The following is a 25,976-nucleotide window of genomic DNA, read 5'->3' on the forward strand; positions in this document are numbered from 1 at the left end:
CTTGTTTGAAAACATACTATGAGCTTAATATGTACTCACTTTTAAAAACTTACATTATAAAATTGGTTGGCATTTTTGATGACTTGGAGTGGCAGTTTCACAGCAAAGCCTGGCAAGGGCTTCCCAGGATAAGTTCACCATATCATGATTGTATTCCGTACTGTCTCTTTTCTGTTTTAAGACTACCTGTATGATTCTGAAATAGTAAGCTTGGAGTTCTACAGTGTTTTAGGTACTTGTTTGGCAGGGTCTTCAGTTTGCTTTTAGTGTTGAATTTCTTCACTTTGCAGTGTGTGCCTCTGAAACGTTCACAATTACAATGTTTCCAGTTGTTTTTACAGTGTTTCCCATAAGCTTCGAACTTTTTTTCTGATACTGTTCTCTACATGTAGAAATATTTATTGCAATAATTTTATGTCTGCACAGCAGAGAAAATTCTAGTTATGGCTCAGGAGAAGCTTGAGACTTTGTTTTGGTCATTTTAGAAAAGTATTTTCTGAATACGTAACAGTGATGGATTCAAGCTGTTGTGCTTACTGATAGCTTTTTCTGGGTGTTTGGGGATTAGCTCTGCAGTTTTTCTCAAGTCTAAGTAGCATTTATTACCTTGTTTTTGCTTACAATGCCAAAAGAAGATAATACAGAATGGTGATTTCTGCTTTCAGTGGCCAGCAGAGCTTGCTGAATAACAAGTATTAATAGCTCAGACATTGGGTAAAATCCTTTAAAATTAATTTCAAATTGATCTTAAAACCAAGGTTGTGTTAAAAGGAGAAAAAAAGCAGACTAATTCCTCACCACATGATACACAGTGCAGTTTCATTCTGTAAACATGAAGGTGCTGATGATTGATACTAGTGACTAAGTAAAAAATCTAGTGGTGTTTTCTTTGGTTGTTCACATAAATACATTTCTTCCCTGAGACAAGAGAGCATTTACAAATTTTAGAAGTTTTGCTTAAATGAAAATTGGTAGCTTCTCTGGCAACTGCTAGCTGGAAAATACAGTTTCAAGAGGTGCTAGAACATGAAATAAGTAACATGTAGTTGAATCTGATTCATAGTAATGCAATTACATGTCTTCAGTGTTATGAAGAGGCATTGGTTAAAGGTGGTGCATCTTTTTTATTTCATCCATCACTAGTCGTTTTCTGGAGGTAGTACTTGAGAAATGCCCCATCTCTGGAAGTGTTCAAGGCTGGATGGGGCTTTGAGCAACCTGGTCTGGAGAAAGGTGTCCCTGCCATGGCAGGGTGGTTGGAACTGGGTGATCTTTAAGGTCCCTTCCAACTCAAAGCATTCTATGGTTCTATGAAACAGAACTGTTTTTCTTTTTAGACAATGTCTTTGGTAGCAAACTGCTTCTCTATAAAATCCATTCTTGACAAGATGGTGATTAGTCAAATTAATTGAACAAATATCTTGTTGTCCAGTAGTGTGAGTGTAAGATCAAAGTTGAATTCAGTCTGACAACCCTTATTACTGCTTACTGCCTGTATAGCAAAATTCAGGAGGGAGTTTTGCCAAAAGACAGAGTTTGTTCTGACCTGCATATTGCCAGAATGATGGCAGTAGCAGTAGTGACGCAAACACATCCAGCTCAAGCAAGGGCCGGAAACCAGGCTAAGTCCCTAGGGAGTTTTCATGCTGGATGCTGCACGTAAAAGATGAGCTTAACTCTTGTCAAAGGCTGCAGTGTGTACTGTACAGATAATACAGAAGTTGGAATAGCTGATGCTAATAAAGTTTCCGGTGCTGCACAGACTTCTACAGAGAGAAATGGAAACTCTGCATCCTTCACGGGCTCTGTGCTGCCTCCATGGCATAAGTGTTTCTGCAGTGCAATCGTATCTTTGCTTGCAGTGTAGGGGGTACCATAAGAGTTGACGGGCGAGTGGGGCATTTGCCATGATGCTTTTGACTGAAGAGGTACTAGTGTTCATCACACTGTAAAATTCTGAGTTTGTTCTTCATTATCTCATTCTTTCCTGCTGCTGCTTCTGTTAGGACTTCAACCTGCAGAAGCACTTAGTCCTAAGTCAGTGGTAAGCTGAAGATGCTGGAAAAGTATGATTCTTTTCCTGCTGGTGTTTTAGATTAGTCATGGAAGCTCACAGCAGCTCTCTGTCTTGTTGCTTATTAAGTTGTCTTTGTAACAATTGAAATGCCGCTGTTTTCTAAAATCTGAATACTAAAAAGGCCCACATGTCTTTAGGTTAAACTCCCAGTGGTTCCTCGATGTTTAAAGTGTATAAGAAGAGTACAGATATATGTGAAGTGTGGAAATGTGTGACAAGACCATGCTTGCCCTCAGGAGCAGCAGTCAGATTTAGAGGAGGTGTGGGAATTAAAAATTGAAAGCTCCATCTAACTATTCCAGCTATCAAATAACTGATACTGCATCAATAACTAACAGACATGTACCAGTAAGAGGAATGAGAACTGCACATCTACGTGCTGTACCTCACCTTCGTGCTTGCTTTGCTGGGGGCTGTTGTCCTCTGAGGATGAGGTGTGGGGAGAAGCTACACATGTAGTTACACTTCTGGAATTACTGCAATCCATCTCTCTCATCTGCACTCCTTAGGGGCAGAAAATGAGTTGTAAATGAGGTTGGGCTATTTCTGCTTTATGTAAATTTCAGGAAGTTAAGTAGTGAATCAAACAAATGTTGTCCTTAACTTGAATATCTCATCATTAAGAGGAGTTTAGATGTGACTGTTAAGGAAGAAGAAAGTGTTTTCTTGTAGGATGTGTAGAAAATGTGTTAAGAGTAATTTAATTGTAGGCGAACACTTTTTTTTTAACAAAAGAAAGTAAATTAAATACTTTGACTAAGTTAAGAAGTCTAACAACAACTTCTGTAGTAGCCCATGCTTCATGATTGATGAAATCAGGGTAAGTTATGAGATTGTCTGGAAAACTGCCATGATCCAAGTTCTATCCTACTTAAAAGAGGATAGCTAACAAGTGAAAAGATGTCACCAGGTTTGGTAGGCAGTAGATAATATGCAGAGTGTGCCAGTCCATTTACAAGGGATGGTTTTTTTTTTACTTTTATGATAAAAAATGAAGGAAGTTTTTTATTTGTGTATTTTTACATAGAGAATATTTATGCTTTCTCTAATAGCCAGTTTTGCCCCTTTTCTTTTTCCAGAGTCAAGATGAGAGATTTGCTTTCATTGCTGAGTGGTATGACCCAAGTGCTTCGCTCTTTCGGCGTTATGAACTTCTGTATTACCCGAAAGATTCATCAATTGAAATGGTAAGGATGTAAGAAAGAAAATCTGTTGTCATAAATGTAATATCCAGTTAAACAGTTCATAAAATGGCAAGCTATTGCCTATGTCTGTTGATTTTCCAGGTAAGAAATTTTAATTTAAAATGTATCTTGCTCTGTTTCTAAAACTAAAAGAAGCACAAAAATATGAGCTCACAGTGAAGCATATGGAATAGGTTTCACATTTATGATTTTTTTCTTTCTTAAAGCTTGCTTTGGTGTGGAGAGATTAGTTTTCACAAATCTGTGTTCATTCAGTCTCTACTTGGGTTTCATAATTGAAACTCAGCAACACTGGCCTACTGCTTGAGAAGAGTGAGCTGAAGCTAATTCCAAACAGGGGAATAAGCTTCAGCAGGGTTTTCAGAAGTCTCTGAAGAGTAAAATGTAAAAGAGTCTCATCAAAGTAGAGGAAATGGTAAATTTGGTTTAATGAGAGGTAGGACGTTTCAGACAGTGGGATCTAAATTTTTTCATCAGTGGTGCTTGCACAGACCTTTCTGTCTTGTGGTTCATACAACTAATCCCCATTACTTATTGACAGCAGGTGAAAACAAGCGTTTTGCAATAGCAGGCCTGTATATAAAAATATAATGTGTACTGTAAAGATAATCCTCATGCCAACCAATGCTTTGTGCTTCCTTTTAGGAATGAGTAAGTGCTATGGACTAATCTGTTCCGATTCTTAGTGAAGAGTCTAAGAATAGCCTAGATTTGGATAATCACACTTAGTAATTTCATTATCAAATTTTAACCTTCCTGCTATAAAAATCAACTGCAGAAATAAGAAAGCTAGTGGAATTTGCCTTTTCTTACCCAAACTACTCCTCACTGAAGCAATAATACCCAGTTGTGTGAGAAGATACACTTTGCACTGATTATTGATAGTTTCTTCAAGCAAACTCTATCATGATGTCGTCCCTTTTAAGTTAGTTCTTTGTATGATGTCTGTATGTGCACAGTTTTCAAAATGGGAGGTTTCCAATTTTTATTTCCCAGAGACAGTTTAGCTGATCAGTCAGGAGCTGTAATAATCTTCCTACACAACCATGTGTAGGCTGGCAAAATTGTTGTTCATTTCACCTACACGTCTCAAAACCAAGAGCTTCCAAGGTGTTCTTGAGCTTCTTAATGCAGTATCTGTGTCTTGGTAGACTTTTGCTGGTGTGCTGTTAGGATAAAGTAGTGGGGTGTGTACACAGCCATAGACTGCATGTGGGCAGGACAGTATGTGAATACCCTTAGAGAAAGAATATGTCAAAATCACTTTTGGAGGTGAGTCTGTAGACAGATATTACATTTAGAATTCTCTTCTGGGTTGTTTTTTTCTTGTTTCTGCAGAATCTGGTGATTTTTTTTCCTTTATTACTGCCTAATTCTTATGCAGCTTTTAGTACTTTCCTGAGGAGATGACAATCTGCTCTTACTGCTAACGTATCTGAGAGAAGGGAGGTGATGGGTATGAGCCAGTTTTTCCCCATGTGTGAGGAGGATGTTTTATCCCTGAACAAAAGCTCTCCCTCATCACACACCTCAGCTGAGGGTGGAGCAGAGCTCTTGAAGGCTTGTTTTATATGAAGTCCTGAGCTTACCTTTTCTTTCTGTCCTTCGTGTCTTGGTTGGTGAAGGAAAACGACAGTGGAAATAATGAGAGAAGTTTCCAGCTTGCTTTGCAGCTGGAAGAAGACAGCATAGATTTTTTTTGTCCAAGGACAGAAAGCAGCTCTTTCAGTCAAACTGGATCACTTGACAGAGAGGCCCCATTCTCTGAGTTTTCTGTAGTTAATAACTCTCATGGGGAATTCTTAAAGCCTGAGTAACTTTTCTTTCTACAAAAGATTTCCTAAAAATAGAGAAGATACCTTTACAAAGGACAGGTTCTTAGCAGAGAACTGTTTTGTTTTGGGTAATCTACTTCTACACATATATGGGCGGGAGTGGAACAGTCCAAACAGTTTTACATTTCTTCTGCTGTGGTTTATCATTCACTTTATAAAAAAGTCTTTTAAAGAGATCCAAAATCCCACTTTAAAGAAGAATCCTTTAACATACGTAGATTCCCCTCTTCTTCTTGAGAAGAGAGAAGCACCTTGGGGTGCCTTTCTAGCAACTATTAGTGAAATAACCAAGGAAATGCTCATATTTTTGGTCAAGATATTGAAGAATTTGCTTATGATTGGGACAGTTAATAGGCTCCCTGGCAAAGTCCAGGAGAAAACAAGTAGCTGAATTCAAATTGGTTTCTTTGCTTTGTTGGGTTTTTTTACCATGTTGTCATTTCATTCCCTTCCTCACTTGAATAGTAGGAGCATGTATGAAGAGCTAAGGACATTTCAGCAGGGAAGGATTCTTCCTTACAATCATGCCTCAGCAGAAGGAAGTATCAAAATAATTTGCATTCTCTAATCTGCAACGTTTTGGCTATCCTGAAAGCAATTACAATTCTTCTAGCCTTCTAACAAAAGAGAACTGTATTCACACATTTCAGAACATGGCATTTTGCTCTTAAATTCTTTTTCCCCTCCAAAGTTTGTGGGAATGATGTTCTTTCTTTTAATGCTATTCTAGTGGATACACCATTGCAGTGGAGGTCAGCACATGTGGGTCGAGACAGAAGGGGAAGTTTGGCCTGAGGAGGACAAAGCTCTTCCTTTCATAGGCTTCCACTTCCCCAGGGAATGGGAGGCATCTGTAATATCTGCTTGTGGTGAAGAAGCTGTTCAGCAGGTTGACTTCTGTGCTTTGCCAGCACACCCAGAAAACTACACATGAATGTCTGGCTTTCTGCTTGGAGTGGTGATACAGAAAGCTGAATTGTCCTGACGGGCTTTTGAGCTTGCAGCTCTAGGCAGTGAGAACATCTCAGCCAAGTGTTGCAATCATCTCTCTGTCCCTAATGCTGAGTCTTATGCAGTCAAATAGAGCATAATATCACTGGAATGATGCCCTGAAGAGGAGACCTGCCAGTGTGTATCCTGATCGTTCTGGTGCGAGCCACTGGGCTGTGAAACAGCATGGATCTGCTGGGGGGAACTCAGTGAGACTGGGCAGAGGCATCCACCAGGCACCTGAACCTGTTATCACAGCTTGAATTAGGACAAGCAAATTACAAACAAACAAAAAAAAAATCAAAGATAGCTGTCAGCCTGAGACTATTTAAATGGAATAAATTTGTAATTGTGCTTTAGTCACCTAAGCTTTCTTGGTACACCTGTAAATTCAAAGGGCTTGGAATTAAATCAATTAAGTGATCAGATTCAGTCCCACAGTACTATGGAAATTTCTAATGGTAAAGATTGAGTTGAGTTTGCCCACAGCTAAATCTCTTGCTAGGGTAGATGTTAATCCTGTTTTTGCTGCAGTACGATGTGAAGAACCGCCGCACGTTTCTGAGGCGCACCAAGTACGAGAGCTTGCACATCGAGGATCTGTACGTGGGCAGCAAAGTCACTGTTTTCTCCCGGCACCTCACCATAGTGGACTATGGGAATCTGTACACATCTCGCAAGCTCGGGAGCCGCAAGGAGAGGTGAGAAGGGATGATTTTGGAATCTTGTGGTTGGGGTTTCAAAGTAGATGTTTGCTAGAGGTTTCTGTATTACTGTGGGCAGAAGGAGGAGATGGCTGCAGGTTTGCATGCAGTTTGAAGGGGTCTGATTTACTGATGGCTGCAAAGAAGCAAAGCGGTACCTGCTTGTGGACAAGCCCATAGTTACCTGATTGGTACCTTCAAGGCCAGCTTCTCCATGGTGTCAGCTGCTGGCTCCTCTAGCTATCTTGGGAGAGAAGAGGGAGAGGAGGAAAATGGGTCCTGTTTTGCTTTGTTACTCAGAAAGGGCAGGCAGCAGTGGAATTCTTGTGATTTGTGAATTCTCTTGGGGCACAGTTGATATGATAACTGATGTGTGCTGGGCTTGAAAGGCCTGGACCTTGTGAAAGTAGCACCTGTCTCTCTGGGATCTGTGCAGAAGCCTAGTGTCCCATCAGTCTGATCTACTCTCTGTTAGTAGTCATAAATGAAAGTACTAGAGGACCACTCCCGTTTGCTGTTGTTTTTCCCCACTATAGAGATTTTTTCTCAGAATTCTTTTCAGCTTCTCTTAAGATCTGTGTGCATGAGGACAGAAAGTACAGCATGAGAATGTCAATAAAAATTACAGGCTTGTTTGTTAAGACAAAGTTTGTTTCTCGTGGATGAAGATAAGACTCATAATATATTTTTGGTTTAAAGACTTGTTTTGGAAAAGACTTTAAGAAGCCATCCGAGAACAAATGTCAGGACTAAGAATAAATGGACACTAAGATTAATTTACAAGAAATTTAGAGCTGGTTTAATGGCAGTGTGGGTAATATCTGAATTTGCAAATGAATACATTTTTATAATTTGCTCCAGCCTTTTTGAAAAGAAAACAGAACATTTTCTTAGGTATGGTATTCCAGTGAACCTTAATCACCTGCCTTCTTGCTCCCTCCCTGTAAATGGGCTTCTTTTGAACTCTTTTTGGAGAGTTGTACATAACCAGACATAGAGGAAGAGTTGCATGTTTTAACACACATATTTATCTTAACTGCACAAAAAAATTGCTGTGAAAATGCCTGCCATAATGTCTTTCCAGAGGAGTTCTGGTATGTCTCCATGCTGGGGCTGGGCATGGTGAAAGAGCAGCAAAGGAGGTGGAGAACACAAAGGGATGGATTCTGTATATGCGGCTACTCTTTTTGTTCCTCGGTGCAGCTTTGGGTAGATTATGTCTTTTTATCAGTGTGAAGTTGTACATTTCCTGCTCTGCCTAAACTAACATAGTTCTGGTATGTCTCCATGCTGGGGCTGGGCATGGTGAAAGAGCAGCAAAGGAGGTGGAGAACACAAAGGGATGGATTCTGTATATGCGGCTACTCTTTTTGTTCCTCGGTGCAGCTTTGGGTAGATTATGTCTTTTTATCAGTGTGAAGTTGTACATTTCCTGCTCTGCCTAAACTAACATAGTCCCTGGTGCTCTTGCAGTGCTCATGCAGTTATACCAGGAAAAGGCAGCTTATGATAAAATGACATTTTTTTCTTGTAGGAGACGTTGCAGTCTACACGGCAACACCATAATTGTGTCAATGAAGTGCTTGGTCTTGGGAGGAGGTGAATTTTTGTACTGCTCTACAAAAGGAAGAAAAGGCATTTATGACATGTCAGCTGTTTGGAAAACATTTTAGGAATGTCGGCTGAAAGATAACATAGATATTCAAGTGGTGTTACATATTCAGAATAGCCCAAAGGAGCACAGTGAAAGGTGCCTTACACAGGCAAGGGATCCTCAAAATCCAGTTTCTTCACAGAAGCTTTCACTGAGTAAACAGGGTCATATTTAAAGAGTTTCCTTGGGCAAAACAGTTACATGCGAGTTATTTGGGTTTTTTGGCCTGTTCCTAGCAGGTTTTACAGCAGTTATTAGATGTAATAAGATTTCTGCAGTGCATGATAATTCCCCAAATAATCTGCAGCTGGAATTCTGTTAATAATTTGATGGTTGCTGTATGAAGCAGAATGTTTCTCTGTCTTTTTTTGCCTTTGTGCTGTACAGGACTATTGGTAGATCAGTTCAACTTTGGAAATAACTTCTTTGGTCACTCAGTGTGTGCTCAGACAGGCTTAGCAGAGGCCTTTGAGGGAGACTGAGGAGTGTATAAAAAAAAAATCCCTTGAACAGGGATTTCTTTTCTGTAGCCTTTCACTTGTGATCCTGGGTGGTTGTAACCTGAAGTAAACGTTTGTCTGACCAGTGTGTCCTGTCTAAGTAGGCTTTACTTAGAGACTGTATCACTGGTATTGAAAATGATGTTAGAAAACTTGTGTGTCACCCAGAAATACTTGTATTCTGTCTTGAGTGGGATATGTTATTCTTATGCTTCTAGTCATTGACATAATCAGCATTTCTTCCCCTACAAGACATAAGCTACTGTGTGTGCAGCAGTCCTATTATTAGAAGGAAGTAGATCTCCGAAGCATAGTCACAGCATGCTTTGTGCATTGTTCCTTTGATGGGTTCTCGTTTTCTGCTGTTTCAGTATTCACTGCAGTACTGTCACACAGTCCCTCTGAAAAGGTAAGCAAGTGAGCGTAATTTTCCTTCTTTCTCCTTTGTTCCTAGACACAAGACTGTTTTCAAATCTACACTGCAGACTGCATCATGTCAAACCCCATGAAACATATTCCTAATTAAAACAAAAAATAGGGCACATGAATCAAAATCCAATCTCAGAAACAGTCTTCAGCATCCTGAAGTATACTTTTCATACCCTGCTTACCTCTGAAAAGCTCACATTGAAATGTTAAAGTTTAAATATCACTGTTACAGAAAAGATATTACAAGGGTTGCTCATTGCAGTTTGTATTAATGTCTTCTAGGTAAAATACTTTGTAATGCAATATTTCTTTGAAAATTTGTAGGAATTACACTATTACTAACAGCCTTGAAATTAGAAAAGTAAGGGACAATTTATTTCTAGCATTACCAGTCTGTCTCAAACAACCTGTGTAATGACATAAATTCAAAAAAGCGTTTGTCAAGGATGTGCAAATGGTGCTGGAGATCCCATTCCAGGGGTTTGATCCTTATTGTTCATGGGAAATGACAGTGTTGAGAACCTCTTGTGGCAGGATGCAGGTCATGCATTATGTGGCTATCATTGGTCAAACATGCAGCTGCTCCTCCTCATGGGCCTTGATTCACGTGGTATACCCTGTGATATGATAAATAATATCAGAAAATGAGGTGGAGTGTGAAATCCTTCAGGAAGAGAGGGACAGGCTGTAAGGCTGCATGGAGTGTGCTGGCAAACTGTGTTCAACGTTGGTGAGAGGTCAGCCTTTCCTGATCTGAAGATGGGGCTAAACCAACTTAGGTTGCACTGCAGTGGACTGAAGCACAGTCTTGGTTGATTATTTTCATGCAGTTTCTGGCTGCAGCCTTAGTCCATCAGTCGTTTTTTATCTTACTTCCCAACGGGTTTGGGCCTGAGGTGCTCCGTGTTTATGAACTTCACAGTGATTGAGGAATTCTGTTTGTTTCTGAGCTCTGAAGGTCGTCAACACCTCTCCCGTAGTTGCAGATAAAATGTTGCATATGTTCAAATCTTCCTGGTTACATTTCCTGGTCCTAACACCTCCCTTGCTTTACATGTGCTGTGAGATAGTCTGTCTCTTGCCAAAGCATCTGTCAATCTGGGGTCACTTAAGGTTCAGAGTAAATGTAGTGGAAGTTCATCCATCTCCTATAATCTCAGCATATTTGCTCTGGCTGGAATATATTGCTGCTAACCTAAGGGCTGCTTTCCATGCTATGCTGGTATATAAAATAGGAAATTTGCAATTATTTGTCTTTCATTCAAGGAAGTACTGCAATAAAAAATTCCATATTGGAGAACCTTCTTTATTGGAAGCAGTGTAAAAGATGGAAACTGCTTTTTAGGACTGTCAGAGAGTGGAGTTTCTGAGATACTGGGTTGAATAAATCTGTTAGTTTGTAAGCCGAGCACATTTGAAGCTGACTCACCACAAGATGAATGCAAATAGAAAATGTAATTTTACAGACCTTCTTTTTGTGCTTATTATTTTTGATTAATAATACGTTTAGTGCTGATGGTGTTCTTGGTGCTATGCAAAGCTCACTAATAAAACAGTCCTGGCCCTGGGGATGTACAGTATAAAAAGATAATTACCTAGAAGACAGGATGTACTTGGAAACAGAGATGTGGGGGAGAGTGTAGAGATTTTTGGATTGATGTCCCTTAGAATATAGCTGTCAGTCAGTATAAGAGATGCAATACCTCCTCTGCCATCCTTTTATTGTGTCTATTAACAGTGTCAGCTACTTGGCATCCACATTGTGTACTGTGAAGCTTTTATACTGTACCAAGAACAAGAGGATCTTCTCACTGAGGACTTCAAGTATTTTAAAAGTAATAAAAACCCAATCACTTTACTTTGAGTTTTATGGAAGAGGCACATGTTCAAGTAATATTTTTAAACGGAGTTTTAACAGCTTCAATTTTATGTATATGATTAACAGGAAAAAAGGGAGCTGAGCAAGCACAGGGAGAGATTAACAATTCAGTTGTGTTCTAACCCAGAGGTGGGAGTGAGGAGCTGGAGACTAGCTAAGGGAGAAGTCAAATTGTGTGCTCTGAGAGCAAATGCAGAAGTTGGTAAATAATAACTGCTGGTAGAACACTGTGATCTGACTTGGGTTAGAAAGCCAAGGAAATTATAATGTGCAAAGCTTGTTCTTATCAGAATAATGTGTTGCACAGGCATTCAAGAACAGCATGGAAATTGATGAGACACTGGGACAGTGAATATGTGACTGCAACAAAATTTCTCTCTTTGATGTGCTGTTTTTTGTCTGAATATGAACCTAACATGCACACCAAGTGCTCTAAGGAAAGTTCTGTTGGCTGTATCTCTGTACTTTTTTTTCCTCCCCAGAACACTGGCTTTGATTAAACCTGATGGAATGCGTAAGATCGGAGAATTACTTGATATCATTATTAATTCAGGATTGACAATCACTAAGGCCAAAATGATGCTGCTTTCAAGGTAAGGAATTTTTAAGGTTAGCTCTACTGTATCTAAATATTTTTGCAGTTGAGAATATTCTCTAAAGCTATTCTGTGTTGTTCCACATGTCAGATTCATTCCAGTGAATAAGAGAGGTAAGACTCATCAGTTTCATAATCCTGTAGGTTTCTGAAAGTATTTGGAGATTTAAGCCAAGTATTAAAAAGTGCTGTGCAAATGAGTATGGGTGATGAAATATGTCATGTCTGTATGAACCGAAGGTGGCTACCATAGCTTTAGCAATCCAGCGGTGTTTACTACTGACATGTCTGTATGTCCTCCCCTCAAGATTTCTTCATACAGTCAGTGTTGCTGGTTATAATAATGTTGTCTTTAAAGTGCTTGGTTAGCTTGCTCTCAGTAAACTTGTTGTCTTAATTTGTGCTCTCAGATTTGTGCTTTTTAATCACTGGAAGTCCCAGGCAAAACAAATGATCTTCTGATGGTGCAGGGTTGGACAGGTTTTACTCATGCATCTTCCTAATCCCCCAGCCTTCAGTGTTCTCCACTTCTTATTGAGCCCCAAGATTTAAAAGAAGGCATGCTGCAGAGGAAAGAGAACATAATTAATTTACCTTAGAAGATTTTCCCAAAGTTACTGCACTATTTCTCCACTGCTGCTTTTGCAGCATGTTTTTGAAAAAAAAAGCTGTCTGTCTTACTTAATACCATTTTCATGTGTTCTTATGGTAAATGTGTGAGGTCAGGAACAATTTTCCTTCACTTCAAAACCTTTTTGGCTTTCTGAAATACTGATAAAACAGCTATAAGCCTTCCTTCTCCTGTCTGCATGCACCTGCTGCAATGTTTGATTATACTGGTCCCAGATCCTCCATCCAACAACTCCAATTCATGAGTTCAAACAGGTTTCTAATGTGTCTTTACAATTCATAATGTCTTTCAAACCAGCTTTTTTTTGCTTCCTCTGCTGCAATCTGAGATATTTGATCCTGAAGTGTTGTTTTGGGTGGTGCTTTGTTTGAGTGTCTTTCTGAGAAGTCAAAACTATTGAGCCAAGTCACATGTTTTAGAGTTGACTCACACTGAAGGGAAGAATGGAGACTTGAACTTTTACTGCCTATTGCAATATAAAAAATTCTGGTTGTCTTGTATAATTGAAAGTAATTATTAATAAGCACAAGACTGGGCTGTGATACTGAATGTATTTAAATAGTGTCTTGAGTGTTTTGTGGTTTCTCTGCATACAATCTACTCTGTTTCTTGGGACTGTGCCATTTTAAAACAATAGAACTATGGCTTTGCCAAAGTCTTCTACCCTTAGATTTCTGCAGTCTTGCTTGTTCAAGTCATCATCATCATCTACTGCTTTCTTTAAAGGGATTATTAACAACATTTGTCTGTCAATCACTGTTAAGTAGATTCATGCCTTCTGTAAGAGTTGTAGCCAAGATACGAAAGTGTGGGCAGGCACTTGCTTCTCCAGTCTCTTCCTTTAACCCTATGTCAGTTCAGTCTGTTATACATAGGTGAACACTGTTTTCCATTATTTGAAAACAGAGAACTAATAATGAAATTAAAAAGGAACTAAGTTATACAACACAATTGCACTTTTATATTTATTTCAATAGGAATTGTTAACTGAGTAGTAGGCCTCAATTTGTTTCAGAAATATACCTCTCAAATACTTCTTTACAATCAGAAATGGTAATACTTAATCTCTTCACATACCTTTAACATATTTGCTTTCCAAAATTATTTGGTGAATTAATTTCAGAAGAGGATCTTCTGGTAAAATAGTGAATTGTAGGCAAACCTTTTGCAGAGTGTAGGCTTGAAGTGTGAGATTGCAAGAGTTCCTGTGTCTAGCATAATTTTTGCATCGTGTTTCTGCCTTAGTTTTGAAATGGAAAGGAAGCATATTGACTGTATGGTTAATAAAAATATTTTGGATTTTGAATGGCTCATACTTACACTGAACTGAAAGCAACAAACCAGGAATTATTCAGGTCATTTTGATAAAAAAGCTGGAGAAAGATGAGACTGTTCAAACATTGATAAATGTTAAGAAAATTAAACTCTTCTTATGCTCTTCTTGATGTTATTTCTTTCCTCTGGCAATATTTGGTTTAAGTCTGGCCTGCAAATGGGAGAGAGGCATCAAAAGTTCCATTTCAGATGACAGAACCATGCCTTTGTTCATGCTTGAAATCTGTCAATTGAAAAATATGCAGGCAATTTCTTTCAGTTTAAGAGAGCTGCTCAAAATGAGCAAACTCATGAAGACCAGAAAAAATCAGAAGACTGTGCTGCAGATAAAAACAATTTTCCAGTTTGGAATCTCTCAGTCACCCTACAGCACTGCTTTGATTGTGAACTTTGTACCCTGGGTAGAGGTCAGCAATATTGCTTTCTTTCACCTGTCAGTCTCCTGAAGAGCTTGTCCTTCTCTATGAATTCCAGCTTCAAAAAGTGGCACACACCAGGATTTGGAGCAAGCCAATACCACGTCTGTTCTCAACAGGAATTCTGAAGCTGCAAAATAGCAGGTTTAGAGCTGAAAAACTCCATGGATTTTTCTAGCTGTTGCCGCGCAGAAAAAGCAGTTCAGCAAGCAAGAGTAAAACATGAGAAGCAGCTAGGGAAAAAGATAAGGAAGAGAGTAGGTTGGCTGGTGGCAGGGGTGGTGGGGTGAAAAGCCACAGAACAGTATGCCCATCAGTGGATGGATGGTAGCTCTGCACGGTGGTGGCCCCCAAACCCTGTGTAGTTGGGTAGCTGAGCCCAGTGCTGGTAGCAGCGTGGCTGTGGCAGTGCAGAGCTTGGGAAGGGCCACCACCCTGTCTGAAAAGGGTGTCTTTTTGCTTCCAGCACCTGAGGAAAGTCTAAGGAACAGCTGTGCTACAGAGACACTGGGTATGCCTGGTAGCCTTTATTTGCCTGGCAGTGTAAGGAGACTCCTCACTGCAGAAACCCCATTGCTTTGGAAGAACGCAGTGTGTAGTCACTGCTGTGTTCCCTGAGGAGACGTGCAAGACCAAATTGAGTTTTAAAGTGTGAAAGTGGGGGAGAAATCCAGTTTCAACATGGAGGGTATTGGTCTGCATATGCAACTTGTAAGATTTGATGCTACTGAATGGAAACCAGGTTATGCAATATCTTGTGCACCAATTTAATTGAACACTAGCCTTGATAAGGAGGTGTTCCTGTGGAGCAGATAAACTGTTTGTTTATGCTTTAAAACCAAACTTCATTAACCAATGAAATTCAAACTGATGAAAGATGAAAACAATGTAACAGCAAATGGCTTGGCAAGAACTCTGCCACATTTATTTCTCAACCTGAGAATGTGAGGACCATCAGTGACCCTGAAATGGGCTTCAGTAATTCCTTCTCAGAGCAGGAGCATAAGGAGTTGTCAGCTATACTTGTAGCCACACAAAATATGACAGAAATTTAAATGTAGTTTCTGTTATTGGACATGAACACTCAGCAAGCTGTCCAGCTTAGGAAGACATTGCCTGTAGAAACATGTTTACGAATGAGATTTGAATGAATGATGATTGTAGTTTTCAGGGGTTGTTTTACATATATATATATATATATATATATGTATAAAAATGAGTGTCTGTGTATATAGATCTATATCTATGTCTTTTTACTTTTCCAGAAAAGAAGCAGCTGATTTCTATGCCGATCATCGAGCAAAACCTTTTTATCAGTAGGTATATCAATTTCAGCTTCCCCTGTATTATGCTTATTTATTGAATGCACAAAATTCATTTACCATATTTGTTGCCACAGGAGCATGGGAAAATCAGAGCTTCTCTTAACTGAGTGGAGCCCTTTGCAAAGCATGCACCTTTTCATCTTCCTCCAGGGAGAGATCCTTATTCCAGTTATTCAGGGTTTTAACCCTCACTCTTTACAACCCAGTGGTATCAGGGGAATGTCTTTTGTCCCTCAGAAGTGAAAACGCTCCTAGCAGGGCAAAACTTCAAAGCCAGGGGAAGGGATATCTTCAGGATCAGGGTGGAGCTTGCAGATAATGAGAATTAGGGGGAACACTTAGTTGTAAGAATTTATTTGGTAACAAATACCCCAAATCATAAGTAACTGAGAGGATAGTGCATGGGGCAGTTTTCACTGTGTTGCTACCCTAGGATAAATGTCAGACTTCTGTGATGGTAGACTGCTCCACCTAACATGAGAAACCTTAGTCTTTCCATAACTGACCAGATGGATGCTTATGACCCAGAAATTGTGTCTTTTCTACTTTCCCTGAAAGTGACAGCAACTTTCTTTTCCTCCCTGTCCACTGGGCATTCTTCCTCTTTTAGGAAGAAGGTGCCTTGTATTTTTAGCCATGCTGGTGCCTGGGTTTGCACTGATTTGGTTGAAAGACCTGGTTTCAGTACTGTCATGAAGTGCTTGAGAATTAGCATTGCCAGCTGCTCTCCTGCAACAGCAGCTGATTTACTGTGGGTCCAAACTCAAGCCCTTCAGAGAGACATGGGCCCCAGGCTATGTCTGACCATGTTGGAGGTCAGAGGATGGATGATTTGGAATTGCCTTTTCTTTGCTGAATAAGCCTGCTTGAATATGTTGATAAATAATCAAGAATTTTGCCTGCAGTGTTATTTCACAGATGGCTATCTACCCTAATGGTAATTGTCTGAGGAACTGTAGCCTCTGTCCACTGTGATGTGCTTGTCTCCCATCCTACAGTCCTATTGGCTGCATCTTCTGTATAGGATTTTTCTCTAAATTAGAAATAAGTAGCTCTAGAGCATTCCAAATCAAGTAGAAACAAGAAACTTCAAGGCAGTAAAGTGTGAAATCTATGACTCATTTATATTTAATGTTGTATTACTTGTCTTCAGATTTAGTTTGCAAGTTCACTAGTTAGTGTAAGTCCAGTGAGTAGTAAGGAAAAATAATAATTCTATTGTTTGGAAAATAATGGTTTTCATATGAAAGAATTTAAAAAAAATGAATATTCAAGGATTAGTCTGCACAGTAAATAGTGTTGTAGAAATTGCATTTTTCTTGGGTATGTATACGTGTACTATTTAACTGTCCTAAACAAGACTGACCAGCAGAACCTGACTTCCAATAGCTTTATGTTGTATAGTTCTTTTAAGTAACTTTTCATAGTTTTAATTGTTTCTTTAGCAAAGAACTGGAAGGATTTCTCTTCTCTTCTTGACCGGTGATCATTAGGAAGAAGGTAGTTGGAGAAGCATGCACATCCACAATTATAATTGTGTAAAGCTCTTTTTTTAATCAAAGTAGTACAAAAAGCGTTTAGTCAATGTGCTCCTTTGTTGGTTCTGTCCAGACTAAACAGTGGAAAGACAGGCTTGTTGGTATGTATGTTTTGTAAAGATACAGAATTGTAGTTATGGTGTTTTGTTTAGTTTTTAAATAGAATGTTTGGGTTACCAATTTTGGGTGGTTGTTTTCTATGTGAGGTGGTCAGGACAGGAGGCAGCCTGCTCCTGGCAACCTCTTCTTCTTACTTGGATTCATCCCATTGAAATCACTTCAGTTCTGCCCATGCCAGGATGTAAAAACTTACTTTGTGAGTAAGTCCTTCCTCCACGCAAACTTTTCAACTCCCAAACCTTCTCTCCCACTTTGGACTTTGGCTGGGCAAAATCCATGGGAGAGATCTGTAGGGCAGTGGAGCAATTTGGCTTGAAAGCAGTGCTGAAGTTCTGTCGGTGGGGTACACAAGCAGGTCATGTGTGAGAGTCTTGGAATGCTGTTGTGCAGAAGAGGCAAGCTTGGGAATCATTCCTGTCAGACAAATGGTTACCAGGGTCTTTCTTTCACTGTTACCAGGACCCTAGTACTGATCCTTTAAAAATTCTTTTGAAATCTAACATTCTACAAAGTAGCTTGAGTGAGTTTGGGTTGTCTACAGGTTGTTTTTTTTCTACAACCATAATAAGGGAATGTCTGCACATGACCTAATCTAACCTCCTCCTCAAAGCAGAGTCAACTTCAAAGTTAGATCAGGTTGCTCGAGATCTTGCCAAGTTGAGTTCTGAGCATCTCCACTGGATCATGTTTTTGTTGGTTTTAATTTGTAGCATGGATCACCGTGTGCTGTTTCCATTTTGCAGTGATCTTCTCCAGTTTATAATGAGTGGCCCCATTCTTGCTATGGAGCTCTTAGGAGATGATGCAGTGAGTAAATGGAGAGCAATAGTGGGGCCAGCAAACCCTACAGCGACCGAGAGTGATACACTGGACAGCATCTCAGAGAGCTTTGGACATTGTGGCCTAAGAGATGCAGCTCATGGCCCAGATTCAGTTGCTTCAGCTGCTAAAGTAAGTTTTGGACTCTTTCTTGACTGCGGTTTATTTTTGCTTTTATCTGCTAACAACTGGATTCGGAATTTCTCATTTTGTTTCCACACTTGTGTTCAGAACTAGTTTACATATTCTTCATGGCTCCTTTTTAGCATGGAAAAAGAAACTGTCTGGAAACAGAAATCTTGTTTATCACAAAGATGAATCTTGGATGCTTTGATCAGGAGAGCATGCCTGGTCATTTTTAATGTCTCCCGTACATCACAAACATTGAGTTAATTGCATAGTCTGCGTCATCTACCTGTAGTCTACCAATGTGGGTCATAAAAAGAAAGGGATTAAACAATTAAAACCATTTGTGCCCTCTTGTGTCTCACATATCTGTTCTCCTCCACAGTTCTCACTAGTGCTCTGCCTGCAGCCGACTTTGCTGTTATTATTCAGAAGGAAAAATTAAAAATCAGGCCACTTTGCAGTGCTTTGTGCTTTGAGAAGTAATACAGTGGACATGGTTTTGAGGAGTTTGGTTCTGTTTTGCTTTGTTTGTGGTGTTTCTTTTCTCAGTACTCAGAAAAAGCCCTGGGACTGAGTGATAGATATTACCAGCATTTCTGTAGAATCAGGGTGACTTTTGTGTGCAACATTGTGGGATAGATATGCTAATAAATGATGGCAAGAATTAAGTTTATCTCGTGGTTGATTGATGAGTCACTGTGGTATCTTAGCTGTAGACCACTTTAACTGGGGAAAGATACCAGCTGTTGTTTCCTTGATTCTAGTCTTCCCTCTGTTTAAATTTGAACAGCTACAGTAGCACAGCTGGAGAGAGACCTGCCTCAGAATACCTGATAAGATGCCAAGTAGTGTACACTAGAAAATGTGCACAGAGGTCATACCGTGGTGATGAGGGCAGAGTTGGGCAGCCTCCCCTTCTTGCTGCTGGAGGCTGTGAGGTACAGCAGGCTGACTGCAAAGCATGGGCAGTTTTCTGCTGGCCAAGAACTCACTTGCTGCTCTGCACCGTGCCTGAGCTGCTGGATCCTCTCCCTGTGCCTCAGGTTTTGGCAATAAATCAGATGCTGGATGTGAAGTACTTTTTCTGCTGGCTGACTTGATGGACGTGTTACAGAGTCAGAAAGAGTTTGGATAAAAGTGATCTTTTCTGATGTAGGAGAGTTACACTCAGCAAAGTCTTTGAAGTTCTGGTTAAATAGTTAGATGCCTTCAATTATAAGGGTGAAAGTTTCTCTTTTTTCCTGTGTACTACCATGACAACTGTGCCAGCTTCTGAACTGAGAGTGTAGGAAAGAGTATCTATTAGCATAAATTCTTGATTAGAAGCATAAGTGTGTGCATAGGTTTTAGTTTGTTGTTCTTGTTGCATTTCATTATTTTTGAAATGCTGTCTGAATGCCCCATTCATCTGCAGCATTTTTATGACACTGGGATTATTTTGCTGAACATCTGTAGGTGTGTGCCTCTTTGTGGTGTTGCTGATACCAATCTTTAATAAATCAACCAAAATTGCGAATTTAGTGCCCCTGTGCCTCTATTAATTTAGCAGGCCCAGTATTATATGGCTGTGTAGCAGTTGCTATGGAAACCAGTTGGCTGTGCCTGCAGAAGCTTTGCTGAAAACAAAGAAATATAAGATAAAGGGACCTAAATGAACTCTTCTGACAGCAAACTGAAGTGTCAGCCACATTTAATGAACGTACTGTAAGCTGAACACTTAGAGTGGAAAGCTGCATTGTTCTTTTGATGGCTAAATGACAAGTGAAAGCATGTCTCTGATACAGTCTAAGCTGCTGTCTCTCTGCAAGCCAAATTTTGTAATTTCTTTAGATCAGGAAAAAAGGTTAAGGAAAATATTTCTTTTTTTTTTAAGGCTCCACAAGATTATAGTTTGGCTTTTCTTTATGTCAGTCCAGCATTATTGAGTTAATTTCCTTTCATGAATTTTAATGGATAAAACTAAGTGTTAAATACTATACATATTTTGCTGCCTTTTCCTGGCTGCTTCTTTTAGAGTAAACAGCAGTTAACAGAGTGGGACAAGTTCTTTGAATCATGCAGCATTTTATCAGTAGAAGGATGTGGGAAATTAACCCTATTGTCTCAGGTGTGCCCACTTAAACTGTGGATTATTTGCTATCAGAAAAACAAAGGTCCTTTTTCCTTCTGTTGAAAGATACGTTAGTTTGAATTGTGTAATTGTTCAAGAAAGGATTACAGAAATTGTTGATTTGCCATGAGGTAAAGATAAGTCTATTCCATTTAAGTTGAGCTAGTAAATTAAATAAGACAATTTCAGGAAATGGCCTTTGGCACTGCTACTGTTATACAGGAAAAATCAGATACATTTGGTAGTAGTTTTTCTTGGATGTGATTTTTTCTCTTAAATAGAAATGTTTCAGTTCTCTTACTGAATTTGACCAACAGGTATGAAATGGAACCTGCGCTTTGCACATTTGTTAATTGGCAGACTGTGTAACATATTTGAATAAATGGTATGGAAAAAGTGTGGAGCTGGCAGTGAACAGGGAAAAAATATCACTGAGGAAAGAAACATGACTGCCAAATTCACCCCAGTGTGGTCTAAGACCCAAGGTATCTGATACCTAAATAGTGATGGTGGGAAGAAAGAAACAGATTGGAGGCAAAAAGGTTCCTTAGATTTATCTGAGAAATCAAAGCAGTTGAGTTCATCAGCTTCAATTCAGTAAGATTTTAAAAAAATTATGGGGAAAATAAAGCCTAAGAAGTGAGTCAGCAATTTTAGACAAAGTTTAATTGTTTAAGACAAAAGGCAAAACATGTAAACAATTTGGAGGGAGGTCAGTTTTGTATATGGAAAGAAAACATACTGAGAAATGGATAATAGTTGTATTTTTGCCTATATAGCAGAAAAGATATTTTTTAAAAAAGGAAAAATAAAATATGTGTATAAGGGAGTGGATTTGGAAAGATATTGAGGAAAGAGAGAGAGCATCAGGAAAAAGGGGAACACCTCTACCAAATGATTGTGGCAGCAGCATTTTGAATGCTCCGAGTGTGAACAGATTGCATTGCAGAACTGAAAAGGAAGACATTGCAAGAAATACTCCAATCCTGTTTTTATGATTGTAGCAATGGTGCCAAAGAGGAAAAGATACATTTGAGATAGTATTTTAGGGAAGAAGTATTTGTAGAAAAAATAATCTGCACTTAAGGTTTATCTTCTGTGATACTTCAGGTGTTGTTACTTATGATAAAAGCTGATGTGTGCAGCTGGATCAATCTAAAATGTGTTTAATTACAATTGTTTTCAGGAACTGGAGTTGTTCTTCCCTTCCAGCGGAGGTCGTGGACCTGTCAGCAGTGCAAAATTCACAAACTGTACTTGTTGCATTATTAAGCCTCATGCTGTTAATGAAGGTAAGCAATGCAGATAGCAGAGGAGAAAGCAGTGTGTGTTCGTTGTACCCATGGTCATTCCTGTGCCCTCTTTTTGGGAGAACGAGACTGCATGAGCACAGGGTGTATTTCACAGTACATGCAAAGCATGCAGATACATTGTCTTTCATACACATTTAGTATTTCTGCAGTTCATTTCCATGAAGACTGAGTGGGTCATGTGCTTTCCATGCAGATACTTGTTCACTTCAGAATAAGAAGGGAGAGGTGAAAAAAAATAAGGATTAAAACATACCTGAGGTTTGATGTAACATTGTGACAACTTCCCATGTCCTTGCTCCTGTCTACCCAGCACAGTCACCTGCTGGAGGTTAGCATCCTCCCAACAGAGTGAAAGCAGGACACCTGGCCATGATCCAGGGCCTTCCACTCAGGCTGTAGCACATTATATTAAAACTACTCACAAAGGGAGATTTGTGCTGTTACAAATCTTTTTCTGCTGAGTGCAGTAGGGATGGAAAGTAGGAAAGGCTTGTTTATGAAAGTGAAACAAAGACCGAAAGCATTTGGTGGCTTCTGTGGTGCTTTCTGTGCTGGAGAATGCCCTGGGAGTTTGCCATATGAATATTGGAAATGTTTAATGCTCTACTGTTACCATACAAAAATAACCTCGCTTGTGTGTCCTGTACTTAGATCCAGGAGCATGTGTAGGAGCAGTGAGTGCAGTAAAATATTTTGACTCAGGCACCGAAACAGAATTTTTGAACGCAGAATAACTATCACCATGTGAGAGCATAGAATTTTTTCTTAGTAAGATGCAGAGCACACTGCAACATTTTAATCACTGCTTTGTGGATAGCTTAAATGGAAATAGAAGTGGCTGGAGCAGTTTCCAGGCCTTTCACACCTCAAGTGGGATGCCTGGAGAGCTTGCTGAAATTAAAAAAAGGCTTTCACAAGAAAGAGTCTCGTAGTTGCTACTCATTATATGCCTGTTATCTCTTCCAGACCTTGCATGGTATCTGCTACTGATAAGTCTGCCATGCAGGAAAGACACGGTGATGTTCCTTTTACAGAAATATGGGCAGCAGCTGGGACTATGATTTTACCTAGGTACATGTTTGCAGAGGACTCACTTTCTTGTGGAAGGATTGTTAGGACCCTTCATTTGAGTGTAAAAATAGCAAAGTGGATGGCTGGGACTGTTTTTTTTTAGACTTAAGATATAATTTCAACTACATATAGGGGCTCAGACTCTTATCCTAGTGAGCTCAGGTTTTCTTATTTTTAATCTTACTCGTCTCTGTAGATTTCATAGTGCCCTGTCTGTTACTTTTTTCTTCTTGAACTTCTCTGAATTTTTCTGAGTCGCCAGAAGACAAATTCTGACCCTACTTGCACATCTCTCTGGGAGTGTGAGTGCCTGTAGGTGATGAGGGTGGTGAGAGAGAGAAGAGGAGGTATGGATATAGATAAACAAAAAATGTATGTGCACATCCATCTTTGCAGTGTGAGCGCTGGTCTTAATGTCTCCTATATAGTCCTGAGGTCTTAGAGAGCCTGAGCTCTTAATGTCCCCTACATAGTTCTTTTTCTCACACCACAGAGGGCTGGAAAGTCAGAGGACAACTGCCAAAAAGCAACTAAAATTTGAAAGACAAAAAGTGTACCTTTTGTCGGCATTCTCCCTCCATGCAGCTGTGACTACTACCCTTAACAAAATGAACAAGTCAGAACTGACTTTTCTGAGTCAGCAAACTGTTCTAACATTTTGTTGTTGTTGTACTGCAGCTGGCAGCCAAACCCCACACAACCACTCGCTCACTTCTTTGGGACTGGGGAGAGAATCAGAGGAGTAAAAGTGAGAAAACTCATGGGTTAAGATAAGGACACTTTAACAGGTAAAGCAAAAGCTGCATACACAATCAAAGCAAACCACGGAATTATTTATCACCACTTTTCATGGGCAAGCAGGTGCTCAGTCATCTCCCTTTTAATGTCTGTGAGCAACTGTGTTCAGTGGTACTTGAGACATTCTGGTTGTACCAGCAACATCTCCTGTTATCTCAGCTGAAGCAGGTGCTGTAATGACTTGTGGGCTGCCCTTTTGGCAAAATTGCATGCAGGAAACTGGGTGGTCTTAAAATTGAGCAACTTGCTTACCCCCAGCGCCAGTGCTTCTTCCTGTGGCTGTCCACCCTGCTGTTTATGGGGGGGAGCAGGTAAGTGGAAACACGGCATCTGGAGAGGAAAGGCCGTCAGTGTGAAAAGGTGGTTTGGCAAAGCCAGAGGCATGGAGAGAAATTTATGTGGGTCAAAGCAGCAGAGCATCTTTTGTGTTGGAGTTTTGATTTGTGCTCTACAAATTTTCAGTATTGAGTATCTAAAAATAAACCTTTTTGCAATTTCCTATGCACTGCTGAGGCTTTGAACTTGGCTATCTAATTACTGTGAATATAAGCTTCTCATTACATATCTACAATTACATAAAGTTACATTTACGTACTTGAGTTTATATGGAGATTTAGTCATTATTTCTGCAGAGACATTTGACTGAATTAATGATTTGAATTTTGCTTTCTGGCCCTTTTCCCCAGTGTTTGTTTTTCCTCCAGAGTCTGTTGCATAACTGATTCTTAGAAAGAAAATCTTCCTGGTTTTCTATCCTGGAAGATGATTTCCTTTAACAGCAGCTGTAAACTAGGGTGCTTTTCAGTGAGTTTAACTTGCTGTCAAAAGGCTGGATGTAATCTCTAGTTTATACTGGTTAATTCTTGGGCAGAATACTCTCTTAGGGAGTGACTTTGATTGCCACAGGGGTTGCTATCCAGTGACAAAGTTAGTGGAAAATCAGTGTTGGTTTTATTTCTGGCCTTGCTGCTTCTCTCCTGACAGACATACAGAAGCATCTGCTCCTAGGCAGCCGCAGCAGCACAGCCTGGCCAACCACAGCAGGACCTGGTGCATTGCCCCAGCACCTGAGAATTCCTGTAAGCAGGAGTGTCAGCATGTCTGCCAGGCTGCAGTGGAACCCTGGGGCCTGATAGAGAGTGTTGGGGTGCTAAGGTGAAGTTTACCTTCAGCTGTCAAGGGTGCTGGTAATCCTGGAGCGATGGCATCGCTGGCCCTCTAGGAATGTGTGCCGTACACGTCTCCTAAAAAAGTAAGGCCATAGCTATTCTGTCAGTCTGGTGTCAGCATAATTCTCCTGGGGAGGGTCAGGGGTGGGTAGGCCAATGTAGCCCAGAGCTCTGGACTAGACAGCTTTAGCTCACTGGTTGTTGCTCCCAGTAGAGATGGAGAGTTTCCCTGGCTGGAAGCAGTGAGTTGGCTGTATTTTAACTCTGAATAGGCTTTGCAAGAGCAGTCCAATTCCTCTTCACTGAGAGCTAGAAGAATGCAAAAGCAACCTGATGCTACTCCATGCAAATTTATTCTGACCAGGATTGCATCAGGAAGACATGATGTGATTTATCAAATCCTCAAGAATCTGTTAACTTCTCAGTGTCTTTTAGTTTTCTCCTCTTCTCCTGAGACCAGTTTTCAGTCAAGGAGGATGGTAACTAGTAAGCACAGCTCTAGGATTGTATGGCTAAGTTGTTTAATAATTTGGAATTTTTTGTGTGGGTCTGTGTTCTGTAATCCTCCTGCTTCTTGTGCTTCTGATACTTGAGATACAAGATCATAGTTGCAATCACTTAGACATTCTCTTTTTGTAATTCCTCTTGTGCTAGTAGATCTAGAGGTATTAGCACTAGTGCTCAGAAGCCAAAATTGTAAATTCACCAAGATGGATAAATATCAGTTTAATGCCCTGAGCACAGTTACGACTCGACTGTTTTGTGAGCAGAAATAGCACCCTGTAGATCACTGGGTGGGATTAACTTTAATATTTTTATGTGTAACAGTTTAGCCATGTTTGCTGTAGGAAGTAGACTTTGGTATTTCATGACTGCTTTAAAGTTTCTTTGATGTGGCCTTTAGCTACTTCCTTTGAAGAATTAGCAGGGGAAAAATTTGAAAATAGTGATGATCAGGCTATAAAGGCTGAGGTCAGAACTGTGTAATAAGCAAATTGAAAGGTCTGCCTGGAGGCAAGGAAAGCTCTATGGTTTTGAGAGCTCCTAGGCATGAGGCTAACTACCCAGACAGGTTTGTTCTCCTAGTATGTGTTAAGCTTGAGATTTTGTTCTAACATTTCTGGTAAGTTAAATCCTTTTTCCTTTATGTAATTAAAAAAAAAATACAGTCTTGTCTTCCACAGTATTCTCCAACTAATGAAAATTTAAATCTCAGAGAAAACAAAAGGAGCAGAAATAAGTTATTTCCAAGTGGAAACGATATTCTCTGGAAATGTGGTTTTAGACCTGTTCTGGGTGGATGATAAAACTTACAGAGCTCTTCTACATTAACT

The 25,976-nt window shown here is 39.8% G+C and overlaps 1 protein-coding gene across 1 annotated transcript in view; it reads left to right on the plus strand.

Annotated features, from left to right (window-relative positions):
- Positions 1-25,976, plus strand: part of NME7 (NME/NM23 family member 7) — a 90,705-nt gene that overhangs the window by 14,957 nt on the left and 49,772 nt on the right. The window contains exons 2-7 of the mRNA XM_032098596.1: positions 3,157-3,264; positions 6,642-6,808; positions 11,756-11,866; positions 15,516-15,566; positions 17,977-18,184; positions 21,478-21,583. Of these exons, the coding sequence (XP_031954487.1) occupies positions 3,157-3,264; positions 6,642-6,808; positions 11,756-11,866; positions 15,516-15,566; positions 17,977-18,184; positions 21,478-21,583 (751 nt within the window). The remainder of the gene's footprint in view (positions 1-3,156; positions 3,265-6,641; positions 6,809-11,755; positions 11,867-15,515; positions 15,567-17,976; positions 18,185-21,477; positions 21,584-25,976) is intronic.

Source organism: Corvus moneduloides, chromosome 2 (assembly GCF_009650955.1).
Source record: "Corvus moneduloides isolate bCorMon1 chromosome 2, bCorMon1.pri, whole genome shotgun sequence".
NCBI lineage: Eukaryota > Metazoa > Chordata > Aves > Passeriformes > Corvidae > Corvus > Corvus moneduloides.